Raw genomic sequence first — 22,754 nt, forward strand, 5'->3', positions numbered from 1 at the left:
GTAAGAAGTGTAAACTGTTGCTACAGCCTCTACTTTTACATTAAACTAAGGAAAATGCTTTTATGTACAGGATGATTAAATTTATAAAACATTAGCATTTATAATATTTGCATATATTTATTAAGTTTTAAATATATTCCCCATTTAAATAAAAGGTTACTAGGCTGTAAATCTAAATCATTAGGCTCTCGTGTCACTGGAACATTTATAATAATAGAGCCCACTTATAAATTCTATTCTGTGTTTGACAGTAAGTTCTTTCAAAGCTGAATTTGGTTGCATACATTTATTTATTCCACCCCCTTCCCTGAATTTTAAATGTTAAAAATGTTTAGTTGCTGAATGTGACATTTTGAATTTTTACAGACAAATACTAATTTCATGATCCAAATGTTAAATTCATAATATTTTAAAATCAAGAATACTGCCAGAAAAATATAGAAATACGATTATAATCCTTGTTTTAGGAAACAGAATGCCAATTCTTCCTTCCTTCAGTTTTTGCTTTTTGTTGTTTAAAGGCAGTGCTTCTACTTCATTATTCAATTATGTCTTTTTATTATAACTGATTCTGATGGTGTGCTGACAGGAAAATTAATTGCCCTTTGGAACTCAAAAATAATATCATCAAATATCTTTTTTTATGGCATGGTGGATCATAAATCACTTTAATGTATTTTTCCTCCTAATATTTTTCCTCAGAGTATTCAGAAACTGTTTAAAATAATTTCCATCTACAATAAAACAAGTTACTTAAATTCTTTTACCTATGCATGGCTCTTAAGTTGGAGTCTTTAATAAGTCTTTAACATAATTAATTATGTTAATTAAATAATGGAAATCAGAGTCCAGAGTGCTAACCATTACATGATGGAACCCAATAATGGAAACCAAATAACAAAAATCTAATACGAAGTAAGTAAATTCTCTTATCCCCTTACATTAGGTGATGTTCATGACATAACACATAGGGGTCAGCTTAGACCAGGCAATTACTCAGTAGTTGTGTGGCGAGTGTGGGGGAGGGAAAATAATTTTCTTCTACCCATCTAAATTCTTTTGGCTGGACTAATAATCAAATTAACACGAGACAGATTAACAGGAGTAAATGACCAAATTTATTACATATGAACACACGGAGGTTCCATAAGAATATGGGACCCCAGGACAGACTTGTCAGTTCATATGCCATCTTGAACTAAGGAGAAGGGTGGATTGTGGTTTGGGACTTCAAAGTGGAGGAAGGCACTTCACATGGAGATGGAAAAGCAAATGTTTGGTAAAATAGTGTTTTCTGGGCCATCTTTAACAATAGGACACAGACAAGACTTTGATCAAAAGGTCCTTGCTATGTGTTCCCTGTCTATTACACCTCATATAGTTCATATTAACTACAGTTATCTGTTATAATAGCTCCTTTTCTGGAGCAGAGCCTCTATTTAAATACTTTTAGGCAGTTAGGGGGAAGTTTGAAAGTTTTTCTCAAGTCATATTTAAAAATTACTAGGTTAAAATAGTATCTAAAAAAGAGATATTTTAGGGTGGCAAACTTTGCTTCCCCTCACTAGGAAGGCTTTAATTTTTCAGGATCTTTAAAATGGGCTGCAACTGCCATGCCTGCCTCATGGAGTTGTGAATCACTTGTGGTTAAGACAAGTTTACAAACTAGATGTGTGAGTAAGCTGAAGGAAGGGAGAGCAGGTTTGCAAGCCTTCTTTCTGCTGGGGATAGGATGACTCCTGAGCCATTTTCCTCCTTCCCATCATCTCCCGTCCAGCTCTCCCTCCCACTAGTCCACGAATGACCATGTGACCAGGGATGAAGCAGAGGATCTAGAAGGGTATCTGAAGAACTTCAGATCAGAATGGGCCCAGCGCTGCCCCCTCCAGCTACCTTTCTCTCTTTAAGCCTCAGCTGCTCTTGGTATAAAATGAGCACCAAATAGTACTATCTACCTTTCTACTAGAGTTGTTTCGAGGATTAGAGATAATGCAAGAAAGTTTAGCTTATAATGGGTGAAAATTCTGTTTCCTAACCCTTCTTCCCCTCCTAATGAAACCTCTCCTGAAGTCTGCTTACCATAGCGGTGCTGAAGCTTCAAAACCACCTCCTTTCCATGGCGGAGGCAGTTTGTACCGGGAGTTGGTGGGGCAGTGCAAAGCTCTTAGGGATGGACAACTCGGGATCAGACAGATATCCGGGAACTGTGACTTGCAGGGTCCGCCATGGAGCCAGAGCAGATGCAGCGGGGGACAGACGCAGGTTGCAGAAAATCCTCACTCTGAGTACAGTCAGTCTCAGGTCTCACAGATAACGTCGAGAGAATAGTAGAAAATGAGATCAATGTAGAAAAGTTATCAAAACAGCGTATCTCCAGTCTGCCAACTCGTGCCTACCCGGATCAGACAGTTGTGCCTATCTTATTACAGGGACTTGCTGTGTTTGGGAAGGAAAGACCACCAAATCCCATTGAATTCCTAGCATCATATCTTTTTAAAAACAAGACACAGTTTGACTTATTGGGAAGAACAGAAAAATTTGGTTTTTACTGTAAATTTACATGAGTAAGAGGCAGCTTTAATTCCCCCCTCCTCCCCTCCCTTGGAAGTATAAGAACCGTCAGGATAACAACTTCTTACTGGAGCTGCAGAAGAAAACATACTTTCCTTATTTTGATTTAATCACCATATTTATTTAATGAGTGTATTCTGTGTAGTTTTTTTCAGATTGTTTTTAACTTTGTTTTAAAAATGAACTTCAAAATAAACTGTTAAAACGGCAAAACAAAAACAAAAACGCAACTTCCTTTCAATCGGGATCGCTGCGAGGAAATTAGTGTGATTTAAATAAATTCAATAACAGCAAGGTATAAATGACTGGTACCCAAAGGTGACTTGGAGGAAAATTTTGCGTGTTTTTTTTTTGTAGGAGGTAAATAGAATTCCCTGAACTCTGCACCCCATCACTGAAACCATGCCTTGTCGGTTTAAAGCGGATTGTGGAAGAGGGCATTTAAAAGGCACGTTTAATAAGTGCTCGAACTATAGAACTAGTTCACTCCCGTCCCCCCTTTGAACCAAGTAGCCTCTAAGATCCTAATGACCTTGGCTGTCCTTATCTGGGAACGAACCCTCGCTAGAGAGAAGGGCTACAGCGAAAAGACCGAAGCTGAACAGAATTAACAGGATGTTTTCATTTGAATAAACTCAACCCACTTGTTACCTACCCAATCGTCTCCGCTAACTTTTAACCCTCTGGAGGGGCGAGCTGCCGGGGTTCAGTACACGGCGATACCGCTGCAGGACGCCAGAGGATCTGGGGGCCCCTTGGCCAGGCATTCTCTACAGCCACCCGCTGGATCCCGGGAAGGGGCGCGTAATGTGGTGACAACAGAGAAAGCTCCCTGCTCTACTCCGGCCCTCCCCAAAACCCGAGCTATCAGAGCAGGGGGCGGGTGGACTGATCACAGAGGAATTGCCCGTTTCCGGGAGGTTGGGGAAGCCACCCCAAACACTAGCCCCACCAGACGCAGTCATTGAACCGGGCTTTCCGGGTTCAACCAGCGCTGTAAGGGAAGAGCAGCGAGCCAGGAGAGGCGGGTGGCCCGCCCCGACCTGCAACCACACGGGGGCGTGTCCCGAGCCCCACCAGGAGGAGCACGCGGGGCGGGGGCGGGGCCCCGGGAGGCGGGGTCGCCAGCCGCTCCAAGGCCCCAGCCGCGCCAGGAGCCCGACGGGGAGGCGGCAGGAGGGGCCCGGGACGGCTGGATTGAGCGGCAGTCGCAGCTGCAGCAGGACGGCCCGCAGGCGGCTCGGGGCCGCGCGCCGGGAACCTCGCAGGGCGGGCGGGCGCGGCACCCCCTGCCTGGCCGCCTGCGCCCCGGGGAGGCGGCCCGCGCGTGACGGGACCAGCAGCATGAGCAGCGGCTACAGCAGCCTGGAGGAGGACGCCGAGGACTTCTTCTTCACCGCCAGGACCTCCTTCTTTAGGAGAGCGCCCCAGGGCAAGCCCCGCACCGGCCAGCAAGTGAGTGGTGCGCGCGGCGGGACCCCCGACGCCACGTGTCTCGGCGGGGAGAGTATGCTTGCGGGGAAAGAGGAGGGGGCGGCCGCGGAGAAGCGGCTTCTGCCTTTGTGGATCCCGGGGTCTTGCTTTGAGCTTGTGCCTGTGGGCGTGCCGGAGTGCACCGGGGGCGTCCCGGGCGAGGGACGGAGAAGGAAGGGCGGGGAGGCAGGCCGAGGGCTGGCTCCTGCCTTCCGCGCCAGATGGCCTCTGCGGCTCCGCCTGGGGCAGCCGGCTGCGGGGGAGCTGCTCTGGGCGAGGAGGCGTCTCCGGGCCACTCCCGGCGTTTCCCCTGCGCCCCGGAACGCCCTTCGCGCCCCCCGCAGAGTCAACGGTTGGGTGCTCGTGCTGGCGGTCTCTTGGCCAGTTCAGGGGCCTGTGGTCCCTTTAGCGGCTTGGTGGGCTGTGTATTAACCACGGGTGGCCGTGGTAACCTGCCTCTCCTACCTTCCTGGTCCAGGCGCCTGGAGGGAGGGAGCGAGCGAGCGAGGGAGCGAGCGAGCGAGCGAGCGAGCGAGCGCTGAGAGAGCTGCGAGAAACTCGGGGCCTGACAATAGTAGACGCTCACTAAGTCTTTTGTTGCGGGACTCAAGATTGTCCGTTTACTGTAAAGTCGGATTTATAGGTGCCTCGAAGGTTTTGCAAACAAGTTCCGGTACGAGGTAGATACTAGCAGGCGAGAGGCTGAGTGTTAGGCCGGTTTTTTCCCCTTTTTTGGAGGAAGCATGCCGTGGGAAGCATGACTTGGGAAAAGATGGGAAGGGAAGTTGGGTCAATTTCGCCGACCATTACCGTGTTTTTCAGGGAGGCTTTCCCCAAACGGGGCACTTGGGCTGGGCTTCTAAGTCTGACGCCTGATGGCGCGGCCTCCTGATCCTGGAGCCACACCAGGAAGCCCTGCCAACCCAGCCAGGCTCACATCAGATTAGAAGAGGCTGTAATGGAACAAATTGGTTGCTCTTAAAAAAAAAAACACAAAAAAAAACCAACCCAGGCGTGCACCAAACATTACTGTCAGACAGTGCTGGAGACTCGAAGCAAGGAAAATCGTTCATGGCCGGATGATGAGTTATGGGCGGGGAGAGGACAGAGTAATGTGCTAGGGTTTCCTTGCCAGACCTCTTAAAGTTTTTTAAACCACTTTTTGAGGTCAAATTTCCTTTTATGATTCGGAAGTTCTAGTTTTTTAAATCTCTTAACTCCCAAACCAGAAGAAGGGAGAGGGGCTGGTGAAGGGCGAGAGTGAAGTCAGGTGCCTTTAATCAGTAGCAGGTGATCCTGAGTGAAGTCCAGGTGAAACTGAGTGAAGTCATTCCTCTTTATTGTTTCTAAGTTTTAAGACCACACGGTTTACTAGTTACCTTGAGTGACGTCTTGAGTCCTCGGAGGCTGCTGTAACAAATAGCATGGATTAGGTGACGTAAATATTTCTCACAGTTCTGGAGACTGGAAGTCAGAGATCTGGGTGCCTTCATGGTTGGATTCTGGTGAGGACCCCTTGGACTTCCTGGCGTGTAGACAGCTGACTTCTTGCAGTGTCCTCACATGGAGTAAGGGCTACCTCTCTTCCTCTTAAAAGGACACTAATCCTATTATGGGGGCCTCCCTCATGACCTAAACACCTCCCAAAGTTCTCACCTCCAAATACTACCACATTAGGGATTCACCATATGAATTTTGAGGGTTCACAAGCATTCAGTCCATAGCAAATGAGCTCTTATTTTCAGTAGAGTATATTCTAATGGTGAGAGTTTGCTGTGATGTTTGGAAATCAGCAATACCGAACCTTCCACCATCGGTTATGGAAGAATTACATTTTCCTGTGCTTTTTTCAGTTTGCTTTTCTCTTCCTTTCTTGGCCTCTCCTTTTTTCCCTTTTGTATTTTCTCCTTCCACTTACGTTGCTCTCACTATTTGACACTTTACTAGAGCTTGTTAGAGATGGTTGTGTTGGTTTGAAGTCTATTCCCGAGGTGGCTAGTCATCGCCATGAGAAGCTCCATCAGCAGGGCCAGGTATCCAGGTTGGAATGGTAGGAGAATGCTTTAGTGCTTTAAAAAGTAAAAACATCCATTTTTTCCCCGGGTTTAGACACATACAATGCTTGTGTTATACTCGTGAATTTATGTAATATTCATCTAGAATATATGTTATACTCATGTTATTTATTTAACATTTACAATTACTCTAACATTAAAATGTATATGTGCTGAAAATCAGGATAGTAAGACCTCTTTCTTTGCTTGAACAGCTTAATATGTGTATTCTGAAGTTTTATTGCCTCTGTATTTCCTTTTCCAACATAACACATGGAATGCTGAGTTATAGGATTTATTTGCCAGGTGGAGAAAATCTTGTAAACTCTGAATTTTAGTGGGTACTTTAGTTTATTTAAAAGAATTGATTGATAAGATTTGTGAATTAAGTAAAATTTATAAATATAAAGCAAGGCACTCTTAATATAGAACATTTTCAACCTAAGGTTAGATAAACCTTTTTCATTTTTGTATGCTGGTGATTATAAGAATAAGGTAAGCTCTCTGACATAAGGTGTAGTAGTGAAATTTATCTTTAGAGAGGTATTAAGAGAGGTGTTGCCATAAGGATCTATTATTGATAATTTTTTTTTTTTTTGGTGCTGAACCACCTGGTGGAAAAACCAGGAAAATGTAGTTTCTAGAACTCTTGAAAATACCCAGAGAAAGCTAGATGTTTGTGGTAATGCAGGATAGGGAGAAAGGGGGAGGGGGTGAGAAATGTCTTTTCTCTTGTCAGGCAAAGGAACATAGCCCAACTTTTTCTGTCTCCAACAATAACAACAATTTTGCAGATATAAAGCAACTGTTATCATGTTATTTTCTGTTAGTACCCTCTTTTTTTTTAAAAAGGAAAAGGGCTAACAACCTGTATGGAGGTTATAAAGGGAATGAACACATGGCCTGTTTGTGGCAATTTGAATGTCATGTTCATTGCTATATCCACAGGGCTCAGGTCCGTACCTGACACATGGTGGTTGGTCATTGAATGCAGCATTAGTTGAATGGATGAATGCTTTCCTGGTTTGATGCTAATTAGCTCTTTACAGGGTTTTAAATGTACTCTATCTAATGATTCTCCCAAGAATGCTCTGGAGCATTAACCTAATAATGAAAGGTGAAAAGGCCTTGTTAAGTGATGTGTCTCAGGGCCACACTTAGGGGAAAGGTTGGAACTCCAGTTTTCTGACACAAATGCCACTTTCCTTTTTGTTACTTCTTGGCTATAAAGTAATTTAAAAATTTGATTTTCCATTTGCAAATGTGGAAATTGATAATTTAGCAGCGTCTCAAAATGTTGATCCTCCCATTTTCTGCATATATCTTCATTACAGTGTTCATAATTCATATTTGTGGGTTCACTATATTGCTATTTCAAGCAGAAGCTAGAATGTGGGCAGTTCTGTAATTCATAATTCTCCTTTACTGATTTTCCAACAAAATCAAACTACCTATAAATACAGGACATACTATTTAGACTTCCAAGAGTAGAAATTGGCTAAAATTATTAATCTGTTGGAGCACATCTTATCCCATATCTAAAGTGATCACTTTTCTTCCTGAGCCTTTGGTAGTTAGTAGAAATAAGGAAATGAGAAACTTGTTTTTGCTTTAGAAGTAGAACTGAGTCCAGAGGCCTTGAAAAACTTGAAATTGTCTTCTGAACCACTCTCACTTTTTGACATTTATACTCAAGAATTGTTTAATAAGGCAAGTCTATGAGACTCCACATAATCGGCCTCAAGTTTGCCCCGTGAGTTCTTTCCTTATTATAATTTAAATATTTTTATGGCTCTTCATTTGGTACTGTCTTATTGCTAGAATCAACAGTAGTAAGTTATACTACTCTATTCAGTGTTTCCATTAGAAGTTTTGGCAATAGAGCCTTGGGGACAAAAGAAGAACGGTTTACAACAACAAAAGTATTTGGGCTAGCCTAACATTTTAGACTAACTTTTTAATCCCTGTATTATTATCATTTTGTATTTCTGATTTTATTTATTTGGGTCCTCTCTCTTTTTTCCTTAATGAATCTGGTTGAAGGTTTTTCAATTTTGTGTATCTTTTCAAAGAACCGGCTCTTGATTTCATCCATCTTTTGTATTGTTTTTGAGACTCTTGTTTATTTCCACTCTGATCTTTATTATTTCCTTCCTTCTACTCATTTTGGGCTTGCTTTGTTCTTTTCCTAGTTCCGTTAGGTGTAAGGATGGATTGTTTGAGATTTTTCCTGTTTCTTGAGGTAGGCTTGTATTACTATAAATTTCCCTTTTAGAACGGCTGTGGCTGTTTCCCACAGATTTGGGGTCATTGTGTTTTCATTTTCATGTGTCTCAAGGTATCTTTTGATTCCTTCCTTGATCTTGTTATTAACCCATTCATTGTTTAGTAGCATGCTATTTAGCCTCCATGTGTTTGTTTTTCAGTTTTCTTCTTGTAATTGGTTTCTACCGTATTTGCCGGCGTATAAGACGATTTTTTGGCCCTGAAAAATATGCCTCCAAGTGGGGGGTCGTCTTATACGCCAGGTACACTTCAGATAGACTGCCCATAGTGCTTGCCCCGTGCCATAGTGGCCTCCCGATGCCCGCCCACTTCATTCCACATACCGTTCAGGCATCAGCAGCGCTGCTGGGTGTATGCTCGGCTGTTATGCGATTTTGCTGTTATGCGATTTTACCACACTCGCAAAATCGCACACAGCTGACCATACACCCAGTATGATAGCGCAAAATCGCGAATCGCGATACCATACTGGGTGTATGGTCGGCTGTGTGCAATTTTGCGAGTGTGGTAAATTCGGGTTACCGTATATTTCTTTACATATGCATTGAAGATTCGCGATTTTGCGCTATCATGGTGCCTGTTAGAATGTTGAAGAGCTCACACTTGCGCACTAGTGAGGTCCCAGGGAGATGCTGATGCAAGGGTGGACCAGACTGCTATAGTGACAGGGCGGGCAAACAGGGAGCAGGGACCAATCAAATCAGGCTTTGTATACAGCCAACAGCCAACCACAATACTGCACCATTGTACAGTACAGCATAGAAAATGTCGACCAGTCAAACCCCTATCATCCCTATCATGGCACCAGCCAAAAGAAAGAAGTATGATGCAAATTTTAAACTGAAAGTTATAAACTTTGCTAAGGAAAATAATAATTGTGCTGCTGCAAGACAATATGGAGTAACAGAAAAGATGGTTCGGGACTGGAAATCAAATGAGAAAGCATTAAAGAGTATGCCAAGGGGTAAGTGTGCATTAAGAAGAGGCACCCCACACTGGCCAGAACTCGAAAAACATGTAGCAGACATGGTGGCTCAACATCGCCAAAACGGTTATGTGGTGACACGAAATACAATACGCTTGTTTGCACTTCAGTGGGCCAAATCAAATCTGATATTGTTTTACCTTTTATTTGGTATGTGGAAGGTGTGCGGAAGAGGGGGTAGTCTTATACGGCGAGTATATAACAAACTCTGTATTTTGAGTGGAAATGTTAGGGGGTCGTCTTATACGCCCAGTCGTCTTATACGCCGGCAAATACGGTAGTTTTCATACCACTGTGATTAGAGAAGATGCTTGATATGATTTCAGGCTTTTAAATTTGATGAGACTTGTTTTGTGGCCTAACATGTGGTCTGTCCTGGAAAGCGTTCCATGTGCACTTGAGAAGAAAGTATATTCTGCTGCTTTGGGGTGAAATGTTCTAAAAATGTCAATTAAATCCATTTGGTCTAATGTGTCATTTAAGGCCACTATTTTCTTGTTCATTTTCTGTGGATGATCTACGCATTGATGTAAATGGGGTGTTAAAGTTCCCTACTATTACTGTTTTACTGTTGATCTCTCCATAAGTTTATGTCCGTCAATATTTGCTTTATGTATTTAGGTCTCCTACATTGGCTTAATAAATGTTTATAAGGTTTATATCCTCTTGTTGGATTGATCCCTTTATCATTATGAAATGTCTTTGTTTCTTGTTATAGTCTTTGTTTTAAAGTCTGTTTTGTCTGATATAAGTATTTCTACTTCAGCTTTTTTTGTTTCCATTTGCATGAAGTATCTTTTTCCATCCCTTTACTTTCAGTCTGTGTGTGTCTTTCAGTCTGAAGTGGGTTAATCCCTATATTTTTTAACATAAACATTCCCCCAGTCCTTTTGCCTGGTGCATCGTGATTTGCACATTTCGTCTCTGTGTCTGATATATGCTGCTCTTATACAGTATTAATCCACTAGAATTTTGAGTTTGTGTGAGCAGGACTCACAAAGACTCATTCCTTTAACTGAATTTCAAAAGAAAATTAGTCACCAGTGTCACATATCCTCATGTACAAACAATATACTCTTTACTCCCATTTTTTTCTTCTGGTTAAGTTGGAAGATTTGCAATTACTATTTGGAAAGCAGTGACACAAAACATTTATGAAAGGAAAAGCTAAAAATATCCAATAATGTGGTTATTCTTTTTAGACTTCCTTTGGCAGTCAGTGCATGTCCTAACTGTAAATGTTCATTTTCTGGAAGAAAAAAACGAGGCTGACCAAATGCTTTGTACTATAGTGGGATCATCAACTCTTCGCCTTGAGCAGCAGCTCGTGCTTACCCCCAACTTCCTACATAAAGTGGCTGTCGTTTGATAAAGCCCCAGTTTGAGGCTTGCTTTTCACTTTGGATTTGGCCCAACGTTGTTAGCTGGCCAGCCCCTCTTCGGAAGGGATGGTGAAAAGACCTTACAGGGTATATGGTAGATACACGCAGAGGAGCTGCTCTTAAATGATATCTTAGCTAACTTAGTCTGTTGTGTCCTTGTCTCATTGAAGGCCTAATATACGTTGCCTAGTAGGTGGTTTTATTCTGGCTAAGCCAACATTGCCTATATTAACAAGGCCCAGCTGTCTGATGCAGCAACTTTTAAATAACAACATGTAACTAAGTCTCTAGTGATATTAGCCTTCTCTTGGTTCCTTTCAGGATCCAAATTATTCCTTGTTATAGAACCTGGGCCTGAAATTGCTTCCGTCAGTCACGTGTCAACGTACATGACACCTTCTCAGAGAAGTCTTCCCAAGTAGGCACTCTTTGCCTCTTAAAGCCCGCTGCTCGTTTCCTTCACAGCAATAATTACAATTTGTTGTTATATTTTCTTTAATAAGGATTGAGACAAGCATGTTTACCAACACATAAAATAAATGCCTGCACTTAGTAGACAAATAAAAGACTACTTTTTATGGACAGCTGTCCCAGTACTTGGTATTCTTAATTTCCCTTTATACACAAATGTACATACTTTTTCGCCCTCTCCCAACTAGACCGTAAACTCTACACTATCTTAAAAGTGGACGATATTGGTGATGTCTGTTATTACTAGTTAGATATGTCACTTTATATATTTTCCCCTTATTTTAAGAAAGCTCATTAGTCATTAATGCATTCAACAATTTATCGAGTGCTTACTATGTGCTGCACACACGTAGGCTTGGCTCTGGGGATAGAGCAGTGAACAAAATGAAGTTTCTAGCCTCATTTAGTAATGTTTTTTAGAAGGTTATCAAATAGACAAATTAAAACCTCTCTCTAATTTTCCTGTAAAGAGCTGTTCGTTTAGTGTAAAGGAAACTTTTAACTGTTCACAGTTTTTCAGGAGCACACCTATTGTGTGAAATGTTGACTGAAAAGTGTATCTCTGAAAAACTAGTCATGTTTCCCTGTTGACACTTGTCCTGAAATTGTGGGTGACTATGTTCCAACAGAAACATAGTCATGCTAAGGATATAAAATGGGTTAAACAGAGTTAATAACTGTAACCAGAGTTTACCAAATTCTTGAACGAGGTTAATTTTCCAGGTTTGTCTTAATAGTTAAGTGGCTTCTGGTTTGGCTATTAGTGGATAGTTAAATGGTTTTTGTTTATTTGTTAGATTTCTTTTTTTAAGTGGAGAAGGCCAGAGATGTACTAAGAAGGATGTCCGAGCTCATAAAACATGATTAAAATGTGAAATACATGTAAAAACATTACAGGTGATTCTGAAGTAGAAGTGGGCATCATTCTAAAGCTGTACTGTGCAGCCACATACAGTGATGGCACACTTGAGGAGTGACCCGCCAGAATGGATTGGTGTGCTGTAAGTCTGAAATACACACTGGATTTCCAAGACAAAGGAAAGAGAATATACAATGTATCACAATAATTTTTAATATTATATGTTGAAATGATAATATTTTGGATATATTGAGTTAAATAAAATGAGTTTTTACCTGTTTATTGTTTTTTCTTTTAAAGATTTTATTGGGGAATTGGGGAAGGGGAACAGCCAAGTTGCTGTCCTTCAGTCTTAGTTGTGGAGGGCGCAGCTAGCTCAGCTCCAAGTCCAGTCACCATCTGGCCACCCGTAGGCAGCTCAGGGCAGCTCATTTCAAGGTGCAGCACATCTCAAGGTGCTGTGTTCAATCTTAATTGCAGGTGGACATAGCCTCCCATCTCATGCGGGAGTCGAACCAGCAACCTTGTTGTTAGGAGCATGTGCTCTTGCCAGCTGAGCCATCTGCCACCTGTTGGCAGCTCAGCGGCAGCGCAACTCTGGTGCAGCTCACTGTCCCATGTGGGAATTGAACCGGAGACCCTGTTGCTCAGAGCTCACGCTCTTAACCAATTGAGTCACTCGGCCGGCCCAATCTGTTTATTTTTTAACATGGTTATTAGAAAATTTTAAATTACATATGAGGCTCACATTATATTCTGTTGGAGAGTGCTGTTTGCTAAAACAGAACTGTTGGTTTGTGCTGGTGGTTTGAATCTCCAGCATCTAGATGGCTGAAGATAGATGGGTGGGTGGGTTGGTGGGTGGATGGTTGGATGGGGTGCCAGCCTGGCATGCTGGGGAAGTTTTTCTTTGTGAATGGGGAACTTGTCCTTTACTGTTAGAAATAGTTTCTTCTCAGCTTCTCTTGGGTCACACATACCAGCATTTTGGGGTTGTGAAACTTTTGTGGGGGAACTTCCCTTTTTTTCACATTGAGCTGATAGGTTATTCAGACTGCAACTTTGCACTCAGTTTACAGAGACTAGGGCTCATTATGTCATGGAGTATTAAAACAGAAAGAGTAATATGCATTTTATGGCATGTAATTGCTTACTGCTGCTACATGATTTAGTCGGCTAAGAATAATTTACTGATTATACATTGAAGCACTCAGTTCTTTTTCCAGATGCTAAACTAAGTAAGATAATTAGAGGAGGAAAAAGGATGAATTTGGAAATTGGAGAACAGAAGAATAGATTTAGAAGATCTTGGATTTAAGAGATTTAGAATGTAATCAGCAAAGTGTTTTCATGAAATTAATGCAGGTTGGGCAAAGTCTGTGTGTGTGCGTGCACGCACGTGCGCGTGCGTTTGTGTGTGTGTGTGTGTGTGTGTGTGTGTGTGTGTGTGTGTAAAGATTGTGAAGGTAGTTTTCTAAATTCATTTCCCAAGTGTCTAGTGAATATTCATAATGTGCTAGACTGGTTCTAGGGATTCAGTGAACAAAACAGATTGAAACCTGCTCTCGTGGAGTTTAGTTAGTCTATATAGATCATCTCGCATCTGTTGTAATGAGTCAAAATATGGCTCCATCTTTTTGATATATGCTAAACAAACTGAGTAATTTCTCATAAGCATGGCATTTTTTTTTCCTGGAAGGTCTTTAAGCTTTTGGTTTTTATGGGTAGGTAGAACAATATGTTCTTAAATTCTTTTTAATAGCGAGTGCTATAAAAATCACATCATAGAGTTTGGGGGGAAATGGTGCATTATCTTACTATCCTAATCCAGATATGTCGCGAAATTGTTTCCTAGGTTTTTTTCATGTGTCTGTTTTACATACGTATAATCATACTGTACTGACATTTTAAAAAGTTGTGGTTTACACATAACAAAATTTGCCATCCTAACCATTTTTAAGTGTATAGCTCATTAGTGTTAAGTATATTTACATTGTTGTATGTTCAGTCTCCAGAGTTTTTTCATCTTGGCAAACTGAAAACTGAAAACCCATTAAACAATTCCCCATTTCTCCTCCCCCAGCTCCTGGCAACCACCATTCGACCGTTTCTCTGAGTTTGACTATTCTAGATACCTCATATAAGTGAAATCATACAGTATTGGTCTTTTTTCGATTGGCTTATTTTACTTAGCGTTCATCCATGTTGTAGTAAATGTCAGAATTTCCATCCTTTAAGTCTGAATAATATTCTGTTGTATGTGTATAACACATTTTATTAATATTTATCCATTTGTCAATCCATGGGCATTTGTGTGGCTTTCACCCTTTGGCTACTGTGAATAATGCTTCTTTGAGCATGGGTGTACAGATATCTTTTAGAGACCCTGCTTTCAATTTTTTCAGATACATGCCCAGAAGTGGCATTGGCCAGTCATATGGTAATACTATTGGGTCGTCAGGAAACTCACTCATGACACATTTTTGCATTGAAAAACATAGAAAAATACGTCATGACTTTCCCGACGACCCAATGTTACTTTTTGAGGAATACTGCACTGATGAATTTAAATCCTGCTACTTAAACTTAGAATTATGAGGTGTTGCTGCTTGATTTGAGCTGTTGTTTTGAGGTCTACATTGTATTTTCTTGAATAGGCATTATTCCCCAAATATTGGAAAACTTGGATGTTTCTAGTTTTTGCTACTGTACGTAAGACTGTGGCGAACATCTTGTGCAAGAAACCTTTTCCATTATGCATTCATTTTTTAGGATGGATGTACAAAATAGAATTTTTGAGCATGAGCATATAACCATTTTTATGGCTCTAGTTACATATTGCCAATGTAAGACTCGATTTTTTGACTAGTTTTCTGCACCCTTAGCTCCACTGGCTACAGCCATTAAAATAGAGGGGGAAACTTTGTAAAGGCACCTCATTGTTATTTAATTTGCATTCCCTTAATTAACATTGAATTTAATATTTTTCTGTGCTTCAGAGTGGATCTTCCTCTTGGTGTGAGCATTGTTCATGCATAGCCATGACCATGAGTCTGTTAGGTAGGCGGAAATCTTGAGAGAGCACTGCTCTTGAGTCCTGTGCATATGTATTTATTAGCTCAGTAGATGCTTCCCCTTTTCTTGCGGTCAGCTGAGCTTCAGGATATTTTTTTGACTTACCCTGTTTGTACCAAAGGAACATTACATAGTCTGGCATTTTGAAATACCTTAGAGTGTGTTTCAGGCTGACATCACTGAAACAGGGAGCAAAATAGTTGTTATTCCTATTAATTATGACACAGGAAAGGCATTCCTAAGAAAGCATCAGCGTCCTGTGAATACACCAGAGGGTGGGGAGCTGGATGATGTGTCTCTTACTAAGCGTGTAAAAAAGGGTGACTGAAAGTGCCTGTTTATCTTTGAATTTCAATACATTTAGTGCCAGGGTTCCAATCACTGTGGTAGAATTAAGAGGAACCCAACTGAACTTATAAAAATAGACTAGAATGGTAGGACAGAGGATTAAAAACCCCACCTACCAAAGAGGGTTTTTATACTGTTTACTTATAAGCTTATTGGTGGGTTTTTTTGAAAACTGAAAGTAGATAGAATCTGGCATCGCTTTCTCCTTTATGGCCAGCCTCTGACGAAAATTGTTGCTTCATCTCTCATACTCTTATTAACTCCTACTTTGCCCTGATTTAATTTGTTCCTTCTTGCAGAGTAGTTTAATGAAGTGGCTCTTTTAAAAAGATGTGAAGAGTTATTTCTGACTTTAGTAGATTGTGAACCCTCCTCAATCTTCCTATTCTTAGGTAACTTAAGCTTACTCTGAACATTTCCTACAAATGCTTGTTTTGAGGAATTTTTTTTTTTTATATTTTGTCAGTTGTCAGAGAAATTTATGTGTATATGATATAGTTCTCAACAAAATAAACAAAATTTTTTTATGAAAACAGAAAACAACAGCAACATGTATTGCATAGGAGGAAAACTACCAATACTAAAATGGAGTTAGCTTCCATAATGTTGTACAGTTAATAGGGCATTCCAAGGGAATTAAAATTCAGTTGGCTTCTTGGACTTGGATTTCAGTGGAATGTTGAGATGAGAAATTAAACAGAATTTTTACTGGTTTAGGCCTTAAGCAGATCCATGGTTAGTGGCACCGCAAAGGTGCATTCGGAGTTCCATTGACTGTAGTCAGTGCTTTCCCAGCTATGGGAAAGTGTAAATATTATGTAGGTGGTATAAAGAAACAATAGTATTACATTTGTCCTTTTAAGGCCTGTTCCTGTTTGTTTAAATAGGCATGTGGATTGCTTTTTCTTGCCAGTTTTCGTTTGGGGGGAAGATACTACCCTTTCAGCTCTTTCTGAAGTCTGAAAGTTGCTTTCTTGCTCTCCCTGAGGACCAGCGGTGGTGATGGTGGCGCTGTGGTGCGGTCGGTTGGAATGAGTGTGCTGGTGTGAGGTGGGGTTTGATCCGTGGCTGTCCCATTGGTCCCTGCTAGAGGAAATTTGTTCAGTGAACTGTATTCAAAGCATGATTATTCCTGCCATTTGGTGAAGAGGATTTGGAGGTAGGTCATATAGGGAGAGTACCTTTCAAAAAAGGCAAACCTAGCACCAATAGCAGCAAATCAACTTAAAATCCATTCCTACCAGAGGTAGTTCAGTTCAGTTTCGAAATTAACATTACAGTGGATCTTGAGTTTTTGAAGTGAGGGTTCAAAACTCTCTTACTATTGAGAAAAGGAAAGGGGAACTGGATTTTGTTGTGGGCCAGAAGGATGTTCATTCTTAATTAATTGATGCTTGATTGCAAGTAGCTATATAAGGCAGCTTGAGTTAAATCAGTGCTGTGTTATCTTGGGCAAGTCATTGCACCCCAGCTTCCTCATCTGTAAAGTAACAGCATTGCTGGTGGTAATAAGTATCAGCAGTTGTTATTTTTAAAAGGTTCTACTAGATATGATCATGTACTTCTCATTTGAGGGTGCTAGGCTGAATGGGGAATTGACAACAGTTGAGAGATTTGAAGTGAATGAATAATCTAGCCAAAGACTAAAAGATGGCAGGAAATTAGGTTGTATCACTTTGGCTTAATTTACCAAAATGAATTGGAAATCTCAGTGTAATTGACCAGGAAGGAATTTCAGTCATTCCTGGATGCTTAATTTTCTTTTTTCCTTTCTTTTTTTTCAAACCTCTTTCAGTATCCCTGTGGTGCCTTTGTTTTCAGGTAAAGGGGCTGTCTCCTCCTGATCAAGCCTAGGCCATCTAGCAAAGTCTTCACCAACTTCTTTTTCCTTGAAAGCAAACCACCCCAGTAGCAAGAGAGTGAGCAGGCACACGAGAGTGGATCTTTTGTTCACTAGTTTCTGTATAAGTTAACACATGGTATGAAAGTTTTTTTTTTAATCTTTTCAGCTTGTATTTTCCCTTGCTTATCTGCCTCTGGCTGCAGGATTCCGGCTGCAGTTTTGCTCCAGGCTGCTGGCCTGACCCGTGACAAATTCTGCTGCATCCTGGGGGCTTTCCTCTTTCCTCGGAAAAGAAGGTCTAGATTGCCTTGTGCTCATTGTTTAAGGACTTAGTCACTGTCTCATTTCTGGTTTTCATAAGATCAAATCAAATGAGGTAATTTATATGAACTATGTAACGCACTGCAAGAGGACATGCTGTGGCTGTCATTAGCTGAGTTCCCTGCACCACCCACATCTCGCAGCGTCTTTGGACACATCCACAGCTCACAAACAAGCTTGCTTCTGCAAAATTTGAATGCAGGCATGAAAGAAGTTCAGTGAGTCATGTGACCTGTTTGGCTAACTCTTCAGAGTTAATTTACGCTCTGTAAAACTAGTATGAGTGTTGGAATCTGGTGGGAAACCTCTTCCTTTGGGCCATATGAGTCCCCTGGGGCTTGCGATTCCCCTCCACTCCCAGCCTCCCTTTCCTTTGGTTGCATGTCTTACAATAAATGGGTTGTCTAAAACTGGCTTTCTATTCTGAATGCCATTGTGAATATTTTTTTTTTTAAGATTTTTATTGGGGAATTGGGGGAGAGGAACAGCGCTGGGGAGTTGGGGGAAGGGGAACAGACAAGTTGCTGTCCTTTTGTTCTTCAGTCCAGTTGTGGAGGACATTGCTTCACTGGCCCAAGTTGGCACCATCATTGTGCTCTTCCCGGGTGAGGCAGATCAGTCGCCAGCTTCTGGATGGCCGCTCACCGCGGCTGCTGGCTACACACGATAGCCCATGGCAACCCACTGCATCAGGGGCTGCAGCCTACACCGTTGCCACGATTCCCGGCAGCCTATCTCCAGGTTGAGCTGTTGTTCAGCATCTTAGCTGTAGAGGGCAGTGTTACTGGTCCTCATATGGGGGATCTGAACCGGGCCCTCTGGCGTCCCAAGCCAGCTCTTAACCAACGCGCCACTCGGCCGGACCCCTTTGTGAATATTTTTTTAGTCACTTAAAAATTCTTTTTTAATTTGAGCTGTAGTATTGCTGATATATACTCTTGTGTAAATGATTATCATTCATTCATATAAAGGACTTGGAACATTATCTAGCGTATGAGTACCTGTTCAATAAAGGTTAACTATTATTTCTAGTGGTATTAGCATTATGAATTAAAACGGTTCGGTAGGAGCTTTTACTAAGGCTGTGGTTCAGTAGAGAAGTCTAGGGAGCTAGAATTGGGAGACTGTCTTGGTTTTGGGTCTGTCATTTACCAGTTTTGGGAGCTTGAGCAGGTTCCTTCTTTGAGTATCAGTTTGTTAATCTTTAAAACAGCTATGAGGGATTAAATGAGATAATGTGTGGAAAGTATTCCTAGATTATAAATTGTTACACAGTTGCAAGTGTGACAGCATAACAGGTGTGTTTAGAGACTACACTATAAAATTATTTTCTCCGACTTTTAATATATATCTCATCTCTTGTAAATTTACTATAAATTCTCAGCCTCCAGTCATAGTGGAGGTGACACTTATTTGATAAAGAGTTGTTGAAAAATGAATTTATTCTCCCATCTCATTCATGTATTTCTATTTTTATCTGCATTAGTAGTGATTTGTGTTTGGGGGACCTGAATAGTTTAACGTAAGCAGCAAGTTTAAATTACTTTATGAATCAATTATGGTGTTTATGAAGCACTAGGATGCTTTAGAGAAAGATGACCCTGTAGCTCATTGTTGGATGGGTCAGCGGACTAGAGCAAATTTAGCTTTAAGCCCAGATCATCCTGTCTGTGAGCGTCACACGAGGGCAGACCACATCTGTCTTGTTCACCACTCTCTCTTCATTGCTAGTGTGGTGCCTGGTGTAGGGCACATAGGGAGCTGTCAATGTTTGTTCACTGACCACCTGATTTCCATTTGATCAGACTTGTGTCACAATTACAATCAAGAAAAAGAAATTGGGTGACGGCAGTGAAGCAGATTTCTTTTGGTGTTAGGGGGAGTAGTAATAAAACAAACAATGATAATAGATTCTGTATCATGTGAAAGGGAGACCTTTACGTGAAATGATAAGTATATTGGGCTGTGGATGTGGAGTCCTGGGGTCCTAGGCCTGGTCCTTGAACTAGCGGAGGTAACTTTGAGAGAGTTATTTAGCCGCTTTGGGCTTCAGGTTCTTCCTCAAATGCTCTGTCCAGTTCTGTGACAAGCAATTAATTTATCTTAGAGCTGAATTCCTCATTGGAGGAAAAGTAACAGTGATAAAGTTTAAAAGAGTCCATGAAATGGATTGCAATGCCAAATGAAATAGTTTGAAACAGCTATCTTAGGTTATATCTGGTTGAGTGAGATTGAACTTAAGTGAATTGATTAGTCGTTGGTGTTTGAGAAATGGGTAGGATCTGTAGAATTATTTCTTTTCCTAAAGTGGTAATGTCTTGGGAAAGAAATTAAGGGAGGGGGCGCGCGTCATAAGTGGTGTGTTTAATTCATCCATATATAGTGCCAATAAGAATGGGTTTTATGCAAGCCAAAGGGAGCACTTAATTGTTCTGAACTTCTATATTATAGAACTTACTAATACAGTGTCAAGAAGTGTTTAAGAAAGCCCACCAGCAATGCCACGTTTCCTCAAACTCAGGGCAGGATGAATGTCTGAGTCACCTGCTTACTGAGAATGCTAGGACAGTGTGGGGGTAGTTTAGTCACTGTGCTTCCTGGAAGGATAAGTATTTGTGTGTTGGTGTGCAGCATTTGGGAGTGAGGAAATACTCATTTTGGGGGGGAAGATTTAGTTTTTTGTGTTTAGCATCTCCTTGATTTTAGCTGGTCTGTACGTACCCTTGCCAGGCAAATAAATGTTCCTAGAAAACTTCTCTTAGCAAGTTATCCTATTATAAAACATCAGAGGCTATTGTCTAATACAACATATCCAAGTGTGCGGCTTATTTAGTTTTAAATAAAACCACCCCTCTTGCCCACACTGTGTGAGTGCCTTAGTCAGCCTCTCCATTCCTTAGTCCTAGAATACCCAGCGCAAGGCTCATTTCTGATAATGTCTTGTCCTCTGATTGCTACAGGTATGTTTAACCGTTGCCTTCCTGACAAGAATGAAAATCTTAAGGGCTTGGGACCTTTGCTTTATAGACGCCATGTTAAATGAGTCATGAGTATGATGTGGATCTGATTTATTATTGAGACATTGTCTTTCCCAAGAATTATTTTTAATCTGAGCAATTCATTTAGAACTTTCATCTGTTTCAAATTTCGTGTATACTTAAGAGGTTATTTCAATCAGACCCTGTGGGGAAAGATATTTCTTTAAAATTGGGCTCTTACACATTTGAGGGATTATTGATAATTTAGAATGACATAGCTGTAACTTCAAAGATATGGACTAGTTGAAATAGTTCCTTTTCACCTGAAGAGTCTGGGGTTTTCTGCCCTTTTTTTTTTTTTTTTTTTTTTGCTAGATGGAACATGCGTACATGCATAATTATACAAAATTTTGTTTTCAGCCATGGAAATCATAAATTATTTTTCTAGCAACCCCTGTTATTTTCGTTAAGTACATTCTAGTGTCCCTGAGATTTGTGGTGCATTTTAGATTTGGAAAATGTTTGATGTGGTAATATAAGAGCTGCCTGATTTAGCTAGCTTATTAGATTTTGTGTTCATCTGAATTTGAAATGTTGGCCATACGAAAATGAGTATTGTGTCAGAATGGTTTATGTGAAGTAAAGTGTTGTGTTAGTATTTTGTGGCAAATAAAGCACTGAGTCTCCAGATCCTAAGTGTTAACAGTTATTAAACATTATTTGAATTATCTCTAAATGTACCCATAGGCATTCCATTCATTTAGGCACTTATTGATTTGAACAATTTTAGTGATCAGAAGGGAAAATGTGGGCTGAACTATAAAGTAATAGATTCCCCCAGATGTATAATTTGTCACCAAAAAAGGTAAAAATATAAAATTAAAAACCTGCTTGGAAATTTTGAACCATTCTTTGTGGCTGTCAGAACATGTTCTATCCATTCATGTCCACCTCAGGCGTAAGTTGTAGCCAGGGTTCAGTGGCTTTTGAGTTACTGAGATGGGGAATGAAGGCAGTGAGAGCCGGGATAGAGTGGAGAGGAGGCCAGGTTGGAGATATTGGTGAACTGGGAGGATTTGGTAGCACTGAATGTGGGTGTTGGGGTGGTGAGAGAGAGGAGTCAGGGATGAATTGTGGGTTTCTGGCTTGGGCGACAGGAAGGATGCCGTCATTCACCAAGAAAGGGAATATAGAAGAAAGATCAGATTTGGGAGGGAGGGTAAGTTCAGACTGTATCGATTTCAGGTAGCCAATAAATACTGAATGAATGAATCTGGGTATGTGTATTATTTGAGATGTCTGTAGGGTATCCAGGTTTCCCGGGCTTGTCGCCCAGAAGATAGAGAAGGTAGACCTGATCTGGGGAGGGAGCTTGGGGATTTGTTGAAGCCATGAGGTCTTCAGCAGAAGCATGGAGGATAGCAGCATTTAAGGAGTAGGCAAAGAAGAGGGGTGTGTCCCTGGGGATAACCAAGACGAGTGGCTAGAACTACAGGGAGAAAACCAGGAGACAGTGGGTGTCCTGGGAGCTGAGGTAGGGTAGGGCGCCACCTTCAGAACAAGGGTTTGATCAGCAGGACAAGTGCTGCAGAAAAGCCAAAAAAGGAGTGGGGTTGAGCCGTTAGGAGGTCTCCGGAGACCTGGAACAGCATCTCCTCAGTGAACCGGAGGGTGGAAGTCAGACTGCAGTGGGAGGAGGAGTGACTAGCTGTGGAGGAAAAGGGGGAAAGTGATTGTAGGCTGCTCTTCCGTGAAGCGTGGCTGGGAAGGAAAGCACAGTTTAATAAAGAAAGGAGGCCATAAGGTGGAGGGAGGGAGGTGGCAGGGCTGCTGTTGTCATCATTTTTAGATGGGAGACGTGAGTGGAAAGAAAGCAGGTACGAGGGGAGAAGATACAGGTGAGGGAGAGGGGATTGTTGAAGGAGAAGGCTGTTTGTCGTCCCAGTGAAAGGAATGGTATTTGGATCACAAGCGGAAGAGGGCTGCCTAGAAAGAAGATGACTTCTCCTTGGAGAATGTGGGTGGGGAGGGTTAAATCCGGAAACCTGTACAGGATACAGGGGATGAGTAGGGGACCAGGAGTTTGAATTAGTGGCAGGTGGACATTG

General features: G+C 41.5%; 1 protein-coding gene and 1 pseudogene across 1 annotated transcript in view; both read left to right on the plus strand.

The window, feature by feature from the left end:
* The first annotated feature begins 2,079 nt into the window (after positions 1-2,079).
* Positions 2,080-2,572, plus strand: LOC109381694 (protein dpy-30 homolog pseudogene; annotated as a pseudogene).
* Positions 2,573-2,872: 300 nt separating this feature from the next.
* LOC109381659 (uncharacterized) overlaps positions 2,873-22,754 on the plus strand; it is a 45,123-nt gene continuing 25,241 nt past the window's right edge. Inside the window, exons 1-2 of the mRNA XM_019640519.1 lie at positions 2,873-2,889; positions 3,396-4,026. Coding sequence (XP_019496064.1) covers positions 2,873-2,889; positions 3,396-4,026 — 648 coding nt within the window. The remainder of the gene's footprint in view (positions 2,890-3,395; positions 4,027-22,754) is intronic.

This window comes from Hipposideros armiger, unplaced genomic scaffold (assembly GCF_001890085.2).
Source record: "Hipposideros armiger isolate ML-2016 unplaced genomic scaffold, ASM189008v1 scaffold_51, whole genome shotgun sequence".
Lineage (NCBI taxonomy): Eukaryota > Metazoa > Chordata > Mammalia > Chiroptera > Hipposideridae > Hipposideros > Hipposideros armiger.